Raw genomic sequence first — 19,704 nt, 5'->3', positions numbered from 1 at the left:
CAACAACACACTGTGTCTTTTAAAAACAAATCATCAGAGAATCAAAGTTTTCTTGAAAATAGCTCCCCCCTGAAGACTGGCATGAGACTGGCACAGGCCCTTGGATCTCCCTGTGTGGCTCCTCCATGGAACCGGGTGGATCTCAACAGTGAGCCATGATTTTTTTTTCTCTCTCTCTCTCTGGACTTAAATGCTTTCTAAAGGGCAAAGAAGTGCTAATAAACAATAGCCTAAAATGTCTAATCAGAGCCTCTGAGGTTCCTCCTCCATTTTAAAGACAGGCTCATCTTTGCTTTGTATGAAAAGGTAGGCTGATCTGAGTTGGTTTGTTAGGCACAGGACTTGCTGGTGTGTGTGTGTGTGTGTGTGTGTGTGTGTGTGTGTGTTTTGTGAGTACACTTTTTGGTCACCTTTCTAGCACTTTTTTGGACACCTTGCTTAGTGGAAAAGACAAAACTCACTGATCGTCAAGAAGCATTTTCTGGGAACTTCTCCCTAGGCCCTAGGCCCCAGACCCTGGGCTGTCTACGAGATGTGAGCCCAGCCTGTTGTCCCACTGCAGGGACTCGGCTGTGTGATGGGAGGGGGCTGCTGTGTGACCATGGGCATGGCCTGAAGGGATATGATTGACAGTTCTGCCAGGGAAGGTGTATTGCTGAAAATACCGGCAGCTCCCCCGCCACAGTGTTGTCTATCCAGAAGAGGATTTTCCGGCTTCCCTCTTAGAGGCCTGGAGTGTATGGGTCATTTAAGTTGGAGACAAAAGCTCCATCCACTCTGAGAAGTCCTTTGACTTCTTGGTGAAGCTTCCACTCAGGTCAGAATCCTCTTTCCCACTCTTGTAACTCTCTGCCTCCTTATCTAGATGCTCCTCATAGGGAGAGCAGAGAACTGCAAATAGGTCTTTGACCTAGACCTGGAACTCAAACCTGTGCTTTCAGCTCTGTCAAGGCCAGGGAGAGAAACACACCTTGAGAGCAGGGAATATAACAGAGAAGATAGCTCCCAAGGCCTGCACTGGGGAATGGGAAGAACCACAAACAGAAACTAAATCTAAATACAGTGATTCTCAATGCCCAGGGACTATAAGCTCAGCCCTGAGAATAGTGGCCCCATGAAAATTCATGCTGAGAGCCTTAGCGAATTTCCAAGGGCTGCTGTCCTGCCTGGTGCTGTGCTATCTGGTCTTTTTCTTTCCTGTATATTATGCCATTTAGGAGAATTAGGGAGCCTCATACACATACTCTCAGGGCTGTGGCTCGCTCTCTCTCTCTCTCTCTCTCTCTCTCTCTCTGTTTTTCCCAATATCCATTTACCCATCTTACAAAAATTACCACTGGCTCTTGAGCATCCCTCTTACAGATACCATGTGACAGGCTGGCAGATGTTAGGACACAGCTGGAAGCAAAGAGAGAAGAGGGAGAGAGGAAAAGAGAACAAGAAAGGAAACAAGGGAAAGGTAACCAGAGAGGTAGAAGAAAGGGGAAGAGGAGACAAACAGATTGGAGAAAGAAAGAAACAGAAGAGGAGAGAAGAATGTTAATGTTAGTGTGGAGGACAGGGTACTACACCTTTCTGAAAACTCATATCCACCATGCGGGGGCCCATCATCTCAATGAAGTAATTCTTGTTTTTCTCATACGCCTCACCATCAATTAACTTGATGGGAATTGTTTTGCTGTGGATGGAAAAATAAGTGTCATAAGCAAGGAGTAGAGGGGGAAGGGGGCAAGCGAGCCAGGAGAAGAAACAGGAAGAGAAGGAAACAGTGAAAAAGTCCAGAAAGGTCAAAGTTTGCCCCAACACCACAGGGGCATGAAGGACAGGGACTGCCCCAGTCCCCTCCCTGCCTCACCGGGCCCTTCCTTGGCTTCATGTGGCTTCACGACAAGACCAGATGTGAAGACTGGAAAGAGCACAGGCTTTACAGTCAAAGGTTCTGGGTTCTGGTCCTGGATTTGCTATGTGACCTTGGACAAATACTTTAATTGGTATACAGCAGGTTGAATAATGCTTACACCATCCCAGGGCAGTTCAAGAGCCATGAAATACTACACATATAATGGCTCAGGCATTTGGGTCCTCCCATAATGCATGCTGCCTTATCCAGCTGATGTTGATCTGAAAGCTTTATTTTATAGTAAAGGGGGTGGGGGGAGTTGGCCGGTGGGAGTCTTGACTGAAAATAGCAGGACTTCTCCCTTTCTCTGGGCAGTGACTGTCACAGGGAGCCCAGGAGGCTCCATTCGGCTTGAGTTGCACATTCTGGGACTCCACAATGGGCCTCAGAAGCTAGCAAGGCTCTCTCTCTCCAAATGAGCTTTGCAGCCCCAGGGAAACATGGACCAGGTCACATTAACTCCAGCATCCTCTGAATTGTGATGAATTTATAAACCCTACGGTGATATTGTGACTAGCACAATTATATTGGTTTTTATATTAAAAGGTGTTATTTTGCTAATTTAAACATTGAAAAATATAAACCAATTTTAGTCACCCTGTTTTGTATTTTTCTTTTCTTTCTTTCTTTTTTTTTTCTATATTACTAGGAGCTTTAAAAAACGGACGTAGGCCAGGCCTCTTCCAACCTTTGCTTAATGATGGGGATATTTCAGGACTGGACCTGAGTCAAGATGTTTAGGCCTGGCCCAGGGGGCGGTGAGATATTGCTGGATGGGGCAGGTGTGGAGCTGAGTCTCCCTCAGCCATAGGAAGGTTGGGATCACGCAGAAACCCTGTCAGCTGCCTGTGGGCGTGCCCCCTTTCAGACTCAGAGGCCTGGCCTTTGTTGAGGAGACGGAGGCCTTCAGATCCTCCTGTTATTTGTTGTTATAAAGTAGGAATATTTTCACATTCTGACTTGGGACAACCTCTCTGCTCCGCCGAGCTTTTTCAAATCACCCTTAGAGCTGGGTGTCTACAGAGCTTCCTTTGTCCACGCTGTCAATCCCACAGAAGCAGATGTGGGTTCATTGCTCCTGGAGTGGATGTAGCAGCAGTTACTAATCCACCCTGGCCCCCAGTGCCCAGTGCTTCAAAAACAAAGACTCTATCCCCTTCTTACTTGCCTCACCCACCCCAGTCACAGACACACCTGGCTAGCCACCATAGGAAGGTGAATGTTCAACCTCCAAAAGGCCACAACACTTTGCCCTTCCTTTCTCCAGAGCATGGCATTGGTAGTGGAGACTGACGCCTGGGGTCTCATCCAGCCCCCACCTCTCATTAGCTGGTGACATCAGGCAACTCGCCAAAGCTTTCCAAGTCTCATTTGTAAAGTGGAATACTAGTACCTACCTCATAGTGTTCTTAAGTTAGATCATGCATGGGAAGTGCTTGACAGGGTGCATGTTTCCCTAGTAAGTGTTTAATAAATAGCAACCATGGTTACTAAGAGCAGCATGACCTTGTTGGTGGTTTGAGAGTAATAAATAAGGGGATCTTATCATTTCCAGCCATTAAGTAAAAAAATAAGAGGAAATAAAAAATAGAACTGGTGACCCAAGATATGGTACAGGCTGGAAATAGAAGTCAGGTCAAGAAAGAAGTGGCTAAAGCAGGATGCTAGATCCCAAAATGGGTTGAGGGACTTGGAACGTGAAGGGTGGTAGGATGGGGAGCAACTCTCATAATCTCCCAAAATCTGGTCCTATGCCCTTGTCTGCAATAAGCTCTGGGCTAGACAGATCACATGTCATAAAACATAGCCTGACTTGTGCTTCCTGTGACTTTTAGTGAGCAGATAAACAGAATACGAGAAGCCACCAGCAACTTCGTTGAAGATAGGGAAATGAGGACAGACATCAGGTAGTGGCAAGAGGAATTTGGGTTAGCTAGCTGGAACCACTCGTTGGAGGGTGTCATGCGTGGAGGAGGCAGGTGTGAGATACCGTCACTGAGATCATCCTTGGGGAAGGCACCACATCTGTTTGAACATAAGGTGTCACCTTGCCTGAAGCCCAGAGAAATCCCTTGCAGCTCTTAAAAACTGAGAAAGTTCTCAGTTCTGCTCAAGCCACAAATGAGGCCCAAGAACATTTAAATTCCATCGGAGTCACCAGCCAGGTCTTGAGTTCTCTTTCCAAACTTTTTCTTCCCCACTTCCATCAATGGCACCATCATCTATCAAATTGCTCAAGCCCCAAACCTAGAATCACCCTTAATTCCTTCCTTTCCCTCTCTGCCGCCCCCCCCGCTCCAATCCTTCCTCCAACCCTAATTTATTAATTTGCCACCATCTTTCCCTCCACTATCAAGACCTGGATCAAAACACCATTACTTCTCCCTTGGACTTTGCAATAGCCTCCTAAGAGATTTTTCTGCTCCTGTCTTTGCCCTCTACTTGTAAATCCTTCCCTGCATAACAATCAAGATTAACTATTAAAAATGCAATCCAGGCCCACAATTGGATAGATACAAAATCCTTCATGACCTATAGGATCTTGTATGATACAGGTGCTGTTGACCTCTCTGACTTCATTCATAACATTCTCCCCTTGGTCTTTCTGTTCCTTAAATCAAGACCTTTCCCACTTAGGGCAGCACCATTGCTGTTCTCCGTGTCTGGGTCTATGCTTATCTTCAACCTTTGAGTCTCCACATATACATCACCTCCTTGGAGAGGCCTTCCATGGCCACATTGTCTCCTTGGATTTTTTTCCTCCCCACCATCTCCACCTCTCCACCACAGGTCACTTTCCACCATGGTCCCTCTGCTCATTCCCTCCAGTGCACTAATCACAGCCTGAAGTTAGCTGGTTAGTTTATAAACTTACTTGTTTATAGTCTATCTGTCCACACTAGACTGTGAGTGCCATGAGGAAGGGAAACTTGTCTCAAATTTGCCTCTGTAGTCCTAGTACCTGGCATAGAGGAGGCTCTCCCTCAACAATGACTCCTGAGTGACTAATCGTGAATTTCTAACACACTTGAGGCTTCATGAAATCAATCTACATTGCCTTTTTGTAGTAAAAATATAACTCATTAGGGACAAAAAAAAAAAAATGAAAGCTATGTTGATAGAATGCCTAAGGATTCTCAGTGAAACAAAGAGGCCAGAATCCCAATGCTACTGAACTATACTCTTAGTTTATTAGCTTGCTAATTGGTTCCGTGTATGGGAGAGGTCTCCAAAAGCAAGCCAGGATCTAACTCATGGGTTTAGGCTAGGGGTTTTGGACCCTAAGCCTCTCCTATTCCCAATGCCTCCTTCCGTCCCAGTGGCACTTACTAAATGGTCATAGGTCAGCTTATCCAGAGCAGCTGCTCCTTGAGGCAGGCATGCTTTCCAAGGCTCCAGGGACTGCCCCTGCCTCCGCTCTGAGCCTTCTGCTGCAGGGGGTGTGAAAGCATGCAGCATTCCCAGCTAAGACCTGGCTGTGCTACTAGGGAGATGCTCCTAGGAGATCTCCCACCAACAGCCCAGAAGGGATTAGAAAACACATTGCTGAGCTGCCTGGCTGGCCCCTCAGAAGATTCCTTCGCACTGAAGACACCCAATTCCAAATCAGGCCTCTCTGGTGCTCAGAGTACTACAAAGAGAAAAGGCTGCTCTTCAACCACTGAATTCCTCTCGGGTGAAAGGGGGAGGGAGCTGTATTTACTTGTTGAATGGATGAATGACTACTACAGGGAATGTAAGCTAATACATGCATTTACATTATATTCAGCACCATGAGAACTTCCTTATTTCATGCTTATTTAAACTGTGAAACATATCCATTATTACTTCCCCTTTAAAAAGATGAGACAGCCTGGCCGGCATGGCTCAGTGGTTGCGTGTCGACCTATGAACCAGGAGGTCATGGTTTGATTCCAAGCCCAAGTTTTGAGCTCAATCCCCAGTGTGGGGCATGCAGGAGGCAGCTGATCAATGATTCTCTCTCATTATCGATATTTCTATCTCTTTCTCCCTCTCCCTTCCTCTCTGAAATCAATAAAAATGTATTTTTTTAAAAAATCAAAAGACAAGACAATGATGCTCAGGGAAGTTAGGTAACTTGCCCAGTGTCACACAGCTGGTAAGCAACAGAGCTGGGATTTTAGCGCTTGTCTCCTATTACTCCTATAGCTACCTTCATACAAGCTGATGGCTAAACCCTGGGTACCATCCCCAAGCTGTGGCCGCAGTGAGGGACCACAGAAATCCCCCACTTAAATTCAGGCAGCACAGGCAGATAATGAGTGCGTGTGTCTGCACTGTGGTGTGAGCAGGTGGCTTCCTAACCCTTTGGCCCTCCCTCGCTAGAAATAATCTCTAAATAATCTCTGACTCGGTGACCTCGTCCCTCCTGGTTCCTCTGAAGTGACTCTTCACCAGATCAAGAAGGGCTCTTTTTCATCATTTCTAAATTTACACTGGCTGCTCCTTGACCCGGGGCTATAGCAGAGAGCTGATGGCGGAGCTTTTAGCCTTTCCACGGGAGTCTTCAGAAGCCTCACATTTCTGTGTTAGGTTCTTTTTTTAGTCTTTATCTTCCTGGTTGGGCGGCAGCAGCTCCCATCTCTTCCCTGGCAGGTTTTTGGCTCTGAACCAGGACAAAAAGCCCCTCCCACTTCCAACCACCTTCTGACTGCCCAACATGGCCACCCTCCTCACCCTACCAACGTCTGGGGGAAAGGCTCCTTGTCCCATGAGGAGGTTTAGGATGCTTCCACCTATTTTCTCTTGTAGATAGGATCCCCCAAAACAGTGCTTCTCAGACCCTGATGCGCTTATGTATCACCCCTGGGGATCTTGTTAAAGGAAGATTCTGGTTCAGAAGGTCTGGGGTGGGGTCTGAGATTCTGCATTTCTAACAAGCTCCAGAGTTTGCACCGGCTGCTGGTCCAGGGCCCAGGACTCCTTGGAGAAGTCTAACTCTTCAAAATTTAGGTGAAAGGAGGCCGCTGATCAAATGCTGTTGCTGGTTGGGAAAAGGTGGGGGGCTAGAATCAACACATAGCACGTCAACCAGAGGCTGGAGTCATTAGGTCCATTCTGACACTACAATTTGAGGGGGACACTGAAATATACCCAGAGTAGGGTGACCAGGATGATGAAGGGCCTAAAAACCACATTTTAAAATAATTTATTAAAATGTATACAGTGCTTGCTTTGTGCCAGGCACTGTTCTATTCATTTAATCCTCACAACAAACCTGTGAGATAGGAAAATGCCAGGCAAGATGCTATTCTCTCTGTACATATTATCTCTCTCTCTCTTTTTTTTTTTAATATATGTCATTGATTTTTCACAGAGAGGAAGGGAGAGGGACAGAGAGTTAGAAACATCGATGAGAGAGAAACATTGATCAGCTGCCTCCTGCACACCCCCTACTGGGGATGTGCCCACAACCAAGGTACATGCCCTTGACCGGAATTGAACCTGGGACCCTTCAGTCTGCAGGCCGACGCTTTATCCACTGAGCCAAACTAGTTAGTGCCATATTATCTCATTTAATCTTCACCATAACAGTGAGGTAGGTACTATTTTTTACCTCCATCTTATAGATGAGGAGCCAGAGGCCCAGAAAAGTTAAGAGACTTGTCCAAGGTCGTAGCTAAATAAGTGTCAGAGCTGGGATTCGAATTTCAGACAGTGTGGCTCTGAGGACTATACTTCTAACCGGGACCTGATATGTGGGTCCAGAGGAGAGATTCTCCAGGGGGAGATGACAGCCCCTCCAAATGGTTCTGGGGCTGTCACCAGTGCTGCTTCCGAAGGACTGGGGGCACTGGCAGGAAGGCAGGCGTCACCTCTACCACCCAGCATCACATTAGTGAGGTGAGCCTGCTTAGAAGGGAGTGATCGCCCCATTCCTGGTGGCATTAAAAAGTAAAATGATGACCATGCATCCAATAGCCATAGACAGGATCCTGCATGCTACCTGAGATCAAGTAGATGAACTATAAAGATCTGCACCCAGTGGGCCACTGGTAAACCAGCCGTCTAGGGGGTGGGAGGAGGAACCCTGATTTGGGGAATGTGCCTCCCACGGTATAAATTACTCCCACTGTAGTCAATTTTAAGCTCCAAATAGGTTTAACAACCAGTTTGCAAAATTCCTAAACATGTAACAATCAGCTCTTGTGAACTGGTGGGAGCCACTGGCAACATACGACTGACAAAGTCAGAATCTACCAGAATATGTGAGAGAGGTTAGGATGGGAAAAGGTAGTTCTGACTGACTTACACATTATTTGACCACATGGTAGTGTTTGCTCAAAATGGGTCACTATCTGATAAAGTAAGGTATTAATGTGCTTATTCAAGCAAGCCTTTGGGGAGAAAAGGTTCAAAGGTTTGGCTTTTAAAAGGAACGTGGGCGGGTGAGGAAGCTGTGCTAGGCTGACTTTCTAAAATGTCTCACTAACGATGTTCTGCCCGAATCCCTGGAACCTGTCATTATGGTGAGATGTCACTCCCATAATGTTATATGATACAGTTGTTATATGCCACAGCTGACCTTCAAATAGGGAGATCATCCAGGTGGGCCTGATCTAGTCACATGGACCCTGAAAAGCAGAGATCTTTCTCAGGCTACAGAGGAAGGGGAAGCCAGAGGGATTCCTGCATCAATTTCTTCCACACAGGAGAAGGACTCAATACGCTATTTCTGATTTGAAGATGGAGGGTGTCACGTGGCCAGGAGTGTAGGCAGCCTCTAGGAACAGAGTGGTCCTTGGATGACAGACAGCAAGGAACAGGGCCCTTTAGTCCTCATGCCACTGGAGATAGGATTCTGCCAATAACCTTAATGAGCTCAGAAGCAGACACTTCCTCAGAGCTTCCAGATAAGAGCCCAGCCAGCCAACACCTTGATTCTAGCCTTGAGCAGAAACCCAGACACACCATACCTGGACTTGGAGCTACAGAACTGTGAGATAGTAAGTGGGTATTGTGCTCCGCCTCTAAGTTTATGGCAATTTGTTACACAGCAATAGCCAATTAATAGGGGAGGCTTGTGTACTTTATGAATGGAGCCAGATGATCTCTTGGAACTGTCTTGCAGTATCTATTTGGTCATCAGAATACTTTGCCCTGATGGCAGGGCCACTGCTAGGCTATACAGCACCTTCATGCAAGGTTGAGAAAAGATACAGTCTGGATATATACCGCTCGGTATATATGCCAGGTGCCTTCCTCTGGTTTGCATAGCAACATGGTAGGGTGCAGGGCTTGGCACAGAGAGTGCTGGCTCGATGTCAGCCTCCACTCAGGGGCCTTTATGCACAACTGGAACAACTGCAGGCAGCAGACCTGCTTGGCAGACTCGCCTGATTCACTGTTCACCTACATGCCTGAACCCACAGGAATATGTGACAGGCTAAGGAGAGAGATGGATTTCATTGAAGAACTTCCTGCAACAGGTGGGTGGGAGGATGAGCAGGCAGAGAGGTACAAAGTAGGAGGAAAGGGTGTATGAATGTGTATGGACCATGCTGCTTGCAACTTCTCTATACCTATGACTAGTCGGGCTGATCAAAGAAACCCCACAAGGATGTGGCTTCCCCTAGGCCAGTGGTCGGCATACTACGGCTCGGCAAACCACGGCTCGCGAGCCACATGCGGCTCTTTGGCCCCTTCAGTGTGGCTCTTCCACAAAATACCAGCTCTTCCACAAAATACCGACTTCTGCGCATGGGCCACGAAGTTTCAATCACACTGTACGTGCACGTGGTATTTTGTGGCTCGAGAGCTGCGGTTTGCCAACCACGGCCCTAGGCAAAACGTAAGAACATTTTGTCTCCACTGACAATTAAGATCTGACTGATGGGCATGGCCATGGACGCATACACCCAGGTATTTGAAGACTTGACGCTGACGCTATCCTGGAATGTCTGGGCTCATCACTGGGCAGCGTAGCTGGTGATCAACCCGTGGCTTTCCTAAAGGCCCCTTTCCCAATGTCTGCAGAGCATCTTACCTTTGGCTAACGGGAAAGGGCGTCTGATGCCAGTTGAGGCAAAGTGCTGTCAACAACCCTAAAGGGGCCACTCACTTTGTTTCTCAAAGGTCAGGACAAAGTGAGGGGATTTTCAATGTTTTTAAAAGGAAGTCTTCTCAAGTAGGCACCTTCCTCTTTGAAGGCTACTTGCAGGGCAGCTCTTCAGGGTAGACAAGACTTTAAATCACAAATTTTTATCCTCTCCACCCTTTCATAGAGGAGAAAGACTAAACTCTTCATCCCAGGAATTGGAAGCTCTCGGTAATGTCCACCCATCCACCCACCCACCCACCCATTTATTTATCTGAAGCATGTTCCTGCTATCATGAGATGTATAATCTAGTGGTGTGAACATGTATAGCAAACATCCCTTTTGCACCTCCCCTTAGTTTGCTTATGTGGAATTTCCACGGGGTAGTGAGTATTACTAAACTCTAGGAAAATGAGTACCTCCATGGAGGAAATCAACTTACTAGCACTGCCCGGGCAGCTCAAATCAGTCTTGTTTTGAGAATACCACAAACCTCAAGGAGGCTCCTAAGCTTGACTATTGCTTATGGCCTCCATGCAAAGATAAATATGTGTGTGTGTGTGTGTGTGTGTGTGCGCGCGCGCTCACACTGGAAAGTTAACGTGCTCATCCGCTGTCCAAGTACACTTTTTCTTTTCTTTATTTTTTTTTGCTAGTACAAGAGTCCTCGCATCTGGTTAAGCCACAATAAAGATCACTCTTCCTCTTTGCTGCCCTATGGTGGGGAGTGCTCTATGTTCCTGAATGGATGAGTATACATGTGATCAAGACATATACTAATTTAATGCAATATTTTTAAATGTAATTATTTTTTTAAAAAACTGCAAGAAGTCCAGGATGAACAAGATGTCAAAATTTTACATAAAGACAGGACCCGAGCCTGCACTCACATGACTCATCTCACCCTAATCCCCATCCACTCTCGTGTCACCATGCCTGTGGTATAAGGAGAGGACATGGGACTAAAAGGCAAAGGCCCAGAGGTTGAGTTCTGCTGCTGCTTCTACCCTGCTGTCTTCTCCAGGCCCTTCCCCTCTCTGAGTCCAGACAGGGACAAGAGACCTTATTTCTTTCTTAGGATTTTTGTGAGTAACAATATAAGCAAAAAACCCCACAACTCTTGTTTTTGGAAACCACAGATCTTACTCAGCTGTGTGCATGTCTGAGTGTATGTGTATATGTGAGTGTGTGTATGTGTCTGTGTGTGTCTGTGTGTAGGTATATGTGCAATAGCCACCCCATTGGAATGGCTCCCTGCGTCCATTTCTTTAGCCCTGTTACAGTCCATTCCCCCCTCAACAGCCAGAGTGCTTTTAATATTTTTAAAGAAAATCAAAACATATCACTCCCCCACTCACTGTAGAACCTGACTTAACACTTAACATGTGATTATACTGATAGGCATACTCTGTCAGACCCAGCTAGTCCCCTGATTCCGTCCTTACCCATATTCTTCAGAACACTGTCATTGGGCTACTCTTACACAAAGGCCACACAATCGCTCCCCTCTGTGTTCCCAGACAAATCTAAGCTCCTTTGGCCTTCAAAACATGCATACAGGGAATCATCTTGGCTAGAACCTGGTTACTGTCACCTCGGTTATTCAGTCATGACATCAGTAAAGTGGTGACTGATGCCATAAAAATAATTATCCAAATAATTATTCATAACAATTAGTGCTGTGGACGAAAAAAGGGGCCACATGCTAACCTGCCAAGCTCAGGGAAGGCCTGCATTGCAGCCTTGCAAACTCAGAGACCTCAAATAACCACAAAGCATGGTCTGAAATTAAAACTTTAACTAAAAGCAGTTTATAGTGGATAGTCATGTCCTAGGCCAGTATCTTCCCTGACAAAGGTCAATCTGTACCTTAATTGAGCATATTGCATCTAAGATAACATACCTCCGAAATGTCAGGGTAACTTGCAATTTCCCTTTTTCCAGACCCCTCAGCGCACAACCAAACGCATGTGGGTCCCGGGACAGAGACCATAAATTCCTTCATTATTATTGTTATCATGTTAACTGTTGACTGTTAACTATCTTGCACCCACCTAAGTAAAAGAAGTATGTGTCTATCATTTTACTTTTTATCCAATCCCAGAGGTTTCCCGGCTTTGCTTTCTCTTGCCACCCTAATCTATCACCAATGGATTTCATGTAACCCACCTACGTCTTTTTCTTTAACTGTAATGTATAAAACAAAGTGAAAAACTGCCATTCTCTGGAGCATTATCCCAATCCATTGAGATTCTGCTTCCCGGCAATTGTCGACAGTCTTGCTCAAATAAACTCACAAAAATTCTTTACAGGTTTGAATGTTTTTACAGTAACAGTGGTTAGGAGCATGGCCGTAGGGTCGGGGCTATCTGGATTCAGTACTTAAAGAGTTTTAGGACATTTGGCAAATTCCTTAATCTCTATTGTAGGAAATGGACCTCTGTGATCCATCTCCAGCATGATTGGCTTTTGATGGAATTTGCTGGATTCTCCCAGGGCACACAGAATGTAGGGAGGAGGGAAGAGGAACAAAGAACTATACACGTGGGCCAGCATCATGGTGGAAACCCCCAGGCGTCTGCCTCAGGCAGGGAAGTAGAGGCAGCTGGAAAGGCCTCAGCCCAATTTTTTTTTAAATGGCCCAATGGGAGACGGCAAGACCTAGGCAACGTATGAGGAAACAGGTGACCACATAGTACTCAGCTAATGAGGAACCAGAGGAGGGACTGAATAAATAGGCTATGCTCCCTGCTCCAGGTGTACCTGTACAATCGGACGGACACCCGCTCTCAAGAGTGTATTCTGACTCTGTGTATTTGGACAGGTGAGCATTTTCTCATACCTGTGAGCCTCAATTTCCTGCAAAAATTAAACCTATCTCATAGGGGTTTGAATGGATTAAATGAGACAACGCAAGTAAAGCTCATAGCATAGTAAACATAATATAATGAGCAGTCATACACCAAAAGACAAATACCATATGCTCTCACTTATATGTGGAAAAAAACCCAGCATAGATACAGAGAACAGATGGATGGTTGTCAAAGGCAAGGGGTAGGGTAGGGGCAAAATGACTGAAAGAGGTCAAAAGTTACAAACTTCCAAATAAATCCCGGGATGTAATGAGCAGCATGGTGACTACGGTTAGTCATGCTGTGTTGCATATTTGGAAGTTTGCTAAGAGAGTAAATCTTAAAAGTTCTCATCACAAGAAAAAAATTGCAGCTATATGTAGTGATGAACCTTAACTAGACTTATTGTGCTGATCACTTCACAATATATACACATATCAAACCGTTGATATATACCTAAAGCTACAATAATGTTACTAGTCAATTATATCTCAATAAAATATGTAAACATTAAAAATATAAGCAGTCATACTGTCAAACCTCAGAGGGAAGGCGGGGGAGGGTGTGTGGTTGGGAAGAGATCAACCAAAGAACTTAAATGCCTATATGCATAATCCATGGACACAGACAATAGGGTAATGAAGGCCTGGGGTAGTGGGGTGGGGGCGGGCTAGAAGAGGTCAACGGGGGAGGGGGAAGGAGGGAGGGGAACATATGTAATACTTCCAACAATAAAGATTTTTAAAAAAAAATAACAATAATTGCTGGTACAAACAAAAATAAAAATAAGCAGTCATAAATGTCACTTAACTTGACAATAGTCTGTTAAGTTATAACTGAAGCAACCAATAAAAGGGTTATTCTCTCCCTGGTTTCCAGGGTAGGGTCAAAAGAGGGTGAGATAGTTGGGGGCTTGACAAGTGCTGGTTTGGAACCAGGCAGGGAAATTCCTGAATCCTGTGGTCTGAACTGAGGAAGAATTACAGACAAAGGGATGGGCCTGGAGGGGAGGGTGTGCCTGTCCTCAATGTCATTCCCCAGGTCCCTATCCCTGCATACGGACCTTGGCTTGCCTGTAGGAAGTCTGTTTGGAAATGAGGATTATCTTTCTTCTGCACCTGCTGCCCCAATGTTAGCCGCATGCCTTCCAGAGGGTAACCTTCCCTACCACCGTACACTGCTCTTTGTTCTCACCTGGGGTGGGAGCCCAGGGGGTGGGTGCAGAGGCAGTTTATTTGAGTATTTTAATCCCATTGGTTAGAGATGGACCTTCAAGGGTCCTGTCTGATCTCCAGGGGAGTATGTGTGGAGGAACCAACAGTATGGATTTCTCCTACAAAAGGCTCCTCAACCTTGGAGGAGGAGTTCTCACTAGAGGTCAAGTGAGTGGGCGCAGCATTTGAATTCACTTCCTTCTAGCCTGATCCTGGCTGCCCTTGTTGACAGATAAGCCCCCGTTCACACCCTTCCTCCTCTTCCCGCCAGAGATGGAAGAATCTAGTTGTGTAGGCCCAATCAGTGGCAATTTCTCAAGCTCCTTCCCCACCCAGCCCTCACCTCACCACTTCTCCTGACTATGCTCCCTTACTAGATGAGGTGGTGAAAAGAGTCTGTTTCTCTTACAGAACACATCTGCCCTTCCAATTGCCACCTCTCAACCACATTCAGGGTCAAAATGTTTGCAGTCAATATTCATTGCAAGAGAGACTTTGGCATATTCTTGTTCTCACGGTGGAAATAAAACGAGCTTCGGAAAGTCTGGGTTCACAGAGAGGCAATGGCCGCTGACAGGAGCCTGCCCCAATGCCTCTGGACCCTCAGGTAGAAACATGTTTGCTTACACTGCACATCTGTGGGCTGCTGCCTTTCCAATGGCATTCAAGGCAGGCAGTGGTTAGGCATAGCATTCCACCTGAAATGGAAGGCGGTGGCATCCCAGGGTGATAACAGAAAACATAACGACAGTGGCAGTAATATAATACCTTTAAAATTCTACACCTGCCTGGAGGGCCTTTAATCAAGGATTTCAAAGCACATCCCCCAGATCTTGCCCATTCATCTGCACCACATCCCTGGGAAAGAGCTGGCAGGCAGGGAGGTAGCAGCGCACTACAAATAGAGCACTGTATCATTATCTTTGATGCAAACACTATGTATTTAGACAGCATTTCTCTAAAGAGCTAAAGGGCTCCACACACATTATATTATCTAATTCTAGCTTATTCATACAGCATCCCCCATATTTGCTGCCTTGCAGGTAGTTTGGAAAAGCCTTGGATCCACACAAGCTCACAGCTGTAATGCCTATTCTCCTCCTGCTCCTGCTTAATTCACAGACACTTCCCAGTGCCACCCCTTCTGACCTCAAGGAGCCAATACCACAGAACGGCTCACCTCGTCTACATAGTGCACATTCAGTTTTATGCCAGTGACACCAAGGGCTATAGGAAAAAGCCATAATACATTTCCTGTCAGACTGCACTTGGGTGTAGTTGGTTGGGTTGTGAAAGCTCCATCTGTGTGGCTCTCAGATGGACTTCCTGATTATTATGAAGACACAAGGCGGGCTTTGGGTTTGCAGGGGGCGCTGACCACACAGGCCCATGGCCCACACTGAGCTTCTAACACAGGGGTCCTCAAACTACGGCCCATGGGCCACATGCAAATACAAATACTGTATTTGTTCCCGTTTTGTTTTTTTACTTCAAAATAAGATATGTGCAGTGTGCATGGGAATTTGTTCATAGTTTTTTTTTTAAACTATAGTCTGGCCCTCCAACGGTCTGAGGGACAGTGAACTGGCCCCCTGTTTAAAAAGTTTGAGGACCCCTGTTCTAACACAATCTCTCCATTCACCTTGAAAGTGCACATTACCCTTAAACCTGATCAAGTGGGTTTTTTCGTGTGTAAGAGCTGTATTTCCCTTCTGCGGACACCGTCAGGGAGCTGATGTTCTTCTGTTTTGTACTTACAGTACATCTCACAGTTGTAAAGAATCAATCAAGTGTAAAATTATTGCCTTATTTGTCTTCCCCACTGTCTTAGACTCTACATGGACCAGAGCTGTATTTGCTCTCATTGTCTCCATATCTCCAGACTGAAGCACATGTCTGATGCTTAATAAAAAGACGTGTTGAATGAATAAATGAGGGAATGAGGGACGGTATGAATCACAGTGAGCATTCTCTGGTTTAGAGTTTCTAATTGCATTGGCTGAAGTCCCATTTGAAGGCATCATAAGGGCCTCCACTCCCACTTCACCAGCAGCCCCCTTCATTCTCCCAGCCCTGGGGGAGCATACAGAGGTTTCTTAAGTAGAAGTCATATATTTGCCTTCCCCTCCCCATCTGCAATCCCATTAGGCCTAGACTCATCCAATAATTTAATGGAGGTCTGGCCTCAGCTTATTCATTTGACCTTCTCAAAAACCCAGCATCCCCAGAAAACCCTCTCTCCTGCACCTGTGTGTGTGGTGGAAAAACACAAACCCTGGGGTCCTAGGGATGTGGGTTAAAAATCTCAGCCCTGTTCCTTATATACAGCCGTATGACCCTGACCAAGTTCCTAGCCTCTTTGAGCTTCGATGTCTTCAGCAGCAACATGGAAAAGGTAGAATCCATTGGGTGGTGTGGGCTAAATGAGAAGACAGGGGCAGCAGGCTCAGTAAATGACTGCTCCCCATCCTACCCCTCTATCCTTGACCCTTCCTTGACTCACCCTCCTCTTGGCTGTCACTCATCCTTTGGATGCTTCTAGCTGTCACCCCCTACGTTTTAGACTACATGCTGAAAGTGTTGAGACTCAGACTATATTTAGATGCTTTCGCTCTTTTCTTTTTTATACCGCTGTGTCGCTATGGTGATGGCAGGGAGGGAACGGGGGAGGACAGCCTGAAAGGAAGAATGGAGCTCAGCCATGAAGATCAGTGGGTCTGGCCGGGGACTGTTCCTAGTGAGCTGGTGCTCTCTGAGGACCCTTGTCTGTGCATTCCATCAGGAGATGCCGCCAAGAGAAAGGAGGAGGCGCTGCCTAGTAAAAGCTCTCAAGAAAAAAGGAGCTAAGGAGGCCTGCTGCTGAAAGCTGCTCGCGCCTCTGGCCCAGCCACATCCTTGGCTCCGGAGACTTCCGCAAGTGGTTTCTCTATCAATAGTCAGGAGACAGCAAATGGGGCTGGGTGGAGGAATGATATCGCAATGCTGGAGTTTGGAAGATGCTCAAACCAAACTTGTTCCCAGGAAGAAAGTGGGGAAACACTGTCTCATTCAGCTCTGAGTGCTTGGGGGGGCAAAACAACAGGGTCCCGTGGAGCCACATCACGGCCCAGTGTCATCATGGATTCAGTTCATGGAGGAACCAAAGTTGCATAAGGGCAGACAGGAAGAGAAGGCTCCTTAATTCATGCGCAATGCTCCATATACTCACTGGACTTGCATGTGGGCATGGCAGACTCAGAGCTGATAATGAAAACTTGCACTGTGAAACCCAGTGTTCCTAAAGTGGTTACTCAAACATCATTTCACTGGATTCTCAAAACGTCGTGATGACGTAGAATTATCTTTACATGAGGAAATGGCCCAAGAGAGACTGGGGACTTGCCCAAGGTCACACAGCTGGTAAATAGCAGAGCAGGGGTTTGAACCCAGGCTACCTGGATTCCAAATCCAATGCTCTTAGCAGTATTCCGATGGCTATCAAAACCAACTTTTTAGAGCCACAGAAAATGTGTGTGAAGAAGGCAGCCTATAGAGAAGTGTGACCAAGCCCAACCAACTGGGCAACACTGGCCAGAGCACTCACTGCTGTTTTGATTGTTGACAACAACACGGTCATTAATCACCGAATCTGTTTTAATTAAATGATCCTGAATAAGACCGTATCATCTTGGCTATTTTCCAAGGCAGACGTGGTTTCCCACATTATTGGGCATCTTCTCTGTTTCACAAACTTCCCTGTCCTGTGGCCTAAGAGGGGCTGTGACTCGGCTTTTGCAGCATAGCCTCTACTTAGAGCAGCTTCAGTGCTTGTTGTTGTCCATCTTCTGGGGCTTGAGGATAGAAATCCCGGGGGTGAATGATTATCTTATCTTTTTACCCTGCTGGTCATTATTCAGCCAAGCTTCACACATTTCTGCCTTTTCAATTTTTCCTCACACTCTGTCTAGTCAAGTTTCTAAAGAAGGGAACTTGTCACTAAAGCCATCAGACAGAACACTTAGCATTTTCCTCACACACACGCACTTTCAAAGTACTTTTCCACCTCTCTCCAGTGTTCAGTCTCTAGAGGGGATGTGGTGTCTGGGAGGATGGCATTTAAGAGAAGGGAACATGGAACATTTTCCAGAATTGTCTGATGGGGACTCAGAAAATAGTCACTGAGGAAGAGGAGAAATGGAATTTGGGAGAGAAATTAGGGACCTGCCTGAGGTCAAAAAACTGGATTGCAGGTCTGAAGAGTCCTAGGCCTCCGGATTTCCATAATTCTGTTTCCCAGGTGGCACTTGAAGTTTTTGAGACAAAAAAACAGTGGAGGAAGATGCCTGGGAAATGTTTACGTGTTGTTTATAAAGTGGATGGCGGAAGGGGAGACCTGGCTGGACAAACCGTGTAGTAGGGGAGAGATGGGTAATGAGTGCCTCCTGGACTTCGGTTCAATTACATTTATAAATCATTATTGAGCCTCTATGGACAAAGCATGTGCTAGGTGTTAGGGGCTGAAGGAGTCACTAACGTGAATAAGACATTGTTTTTTACCCCAAAAAGCCTGGCATGACACAGATGACAGATGTTGGGGAAGAGTGACCTACAAGCCCTCATCGCCAAACTTGTAGCTTACAGGTCTTTGTCTGTGGCGATTTCTCTTAAGCTCTAGTCTTGGGAAGGGGAGCAGACTGGCGCCCCATTTTTCCACACACATCAAAATGAACACACAACACATACACCCACAAAAATGCAGTACCACTACTAATAACAATATTGAGACACATGCAAGCACATCATCATTTTCCCTTTCCTTCCACACGTCCTCCCTGAGCCTGTGTACTGTTGACATGCTGACCTGATTCCTCCTGGATTCCTCCTAGATAGTTTGTATTGAGGATTATTTAGTGTGATGCCCCTAGGGCCCTTCTCTCACCTTTAACCTGCTCACCTCCCCACCTGCACTGACCCACAGTGACTGAACCTCTACAATATGCCCAGCACTGTGTGTGGCACCTAGTAAATGTCAGGCAATTAAGTGGCATAGATGTTATAGCATAATAGGATGCTATGCTACACAGATAAGTAAAAGAGTTTCCCTCCTCTTCAAGAATTCACAGCCCAATGGGGAAGGCTAACATGCGAGCAGATGTTTATACTGAAAACTCAGGGTGACTTCTGAAACTGGGCCTTGAGCCTTTGAAGTTCCTGTATGTCCTAAACCATTTATCATTTTAAAAGAATAATGACAGCTAATACTTACATCTCATTTAATATGTTTCAGGCTCTGTTCTAAGAGCTTTACATGTATTAACTCATCAAATCCCCACAACCCAACAGGGTAGGAAATATTATTTTTTATCTTCTTTTAGGGATGATAAAACTGAGGCACCTGCCCAAGGTCACACAGCTAAAAATTTACAGAGAACTTGAACTGAGGTGGTCTAGCTCCATAGTCCATGGCCTTAACCACCATATTATACTGCCTTTCAAATGAGATCATTAAAACTGCTTTTAAGTGATACAGAAGGAGAGTTTGGCCTCTGTCATCCACTGTCACCTTTGGATTTCTCTGGCTTCTTTACCCCCAGCATTTATCAAGTGTTCCTTATATACCAGGCACTGTGCTAAGTGCTTTCAACACATCTCGTAACCTTCATTACAGCTAGATGAGACGGGTCCTAGCAGTGCACCTG

The 19,704-nt window shown here is 46.0% G+C and overlaps 1 protein-coding gene across 4 annotated transcripts in view; it reads right to left on the bottom strand.

Annotated features, from left to right (window-relative positions):
• SLC8A3 (solute carrier family 8 member A3) overlaps positions 1 to 19,704 on the bottom strand; it is a 123,105-nt gene that overhangs the window by 16,982 nt on the left and 86,419 nt on the right. Inside the window, exon 3 of one of the 4 annotated variants that reach the window (XM_070417356.1) lies at positions 1,572 to 1,678. The exons of the other annotated variants lie outside the window; for them this stretch is intronic. Within the exon in view, the coding sequence (XP_070273457.1) occupies positions 1,572 to 1,678 (107 nt within the window). The remainder of the gene's footprint in view (positions 1 to 1,571; positions 1,679 to 19,704) is intronic. 4 annotated transcript variants of the gene reach the window in all.

This window comes from Myotis yumanensis, unplaced genomic scaffold (genome assembly GCF_028538775.1).
Source record: "Myotis yumanensis isolate MYYU_CA2020_CCGP unplaced genomic scaffold, mMyoYum1.0.hap1 SCAF_1, whole genome shotgun sequence".
In the NCBI taxonomy this organism is placed as follows: domain Eukaryota; kingdom Metazoa; phylum Chordata; class Mammalia; order Chiroptera; family Vespertilionidae; genus Myotis; species Myotis yumanensis.
This window is presented reverse-complemented; position numbering and strand designations above follow the sequence as displayed.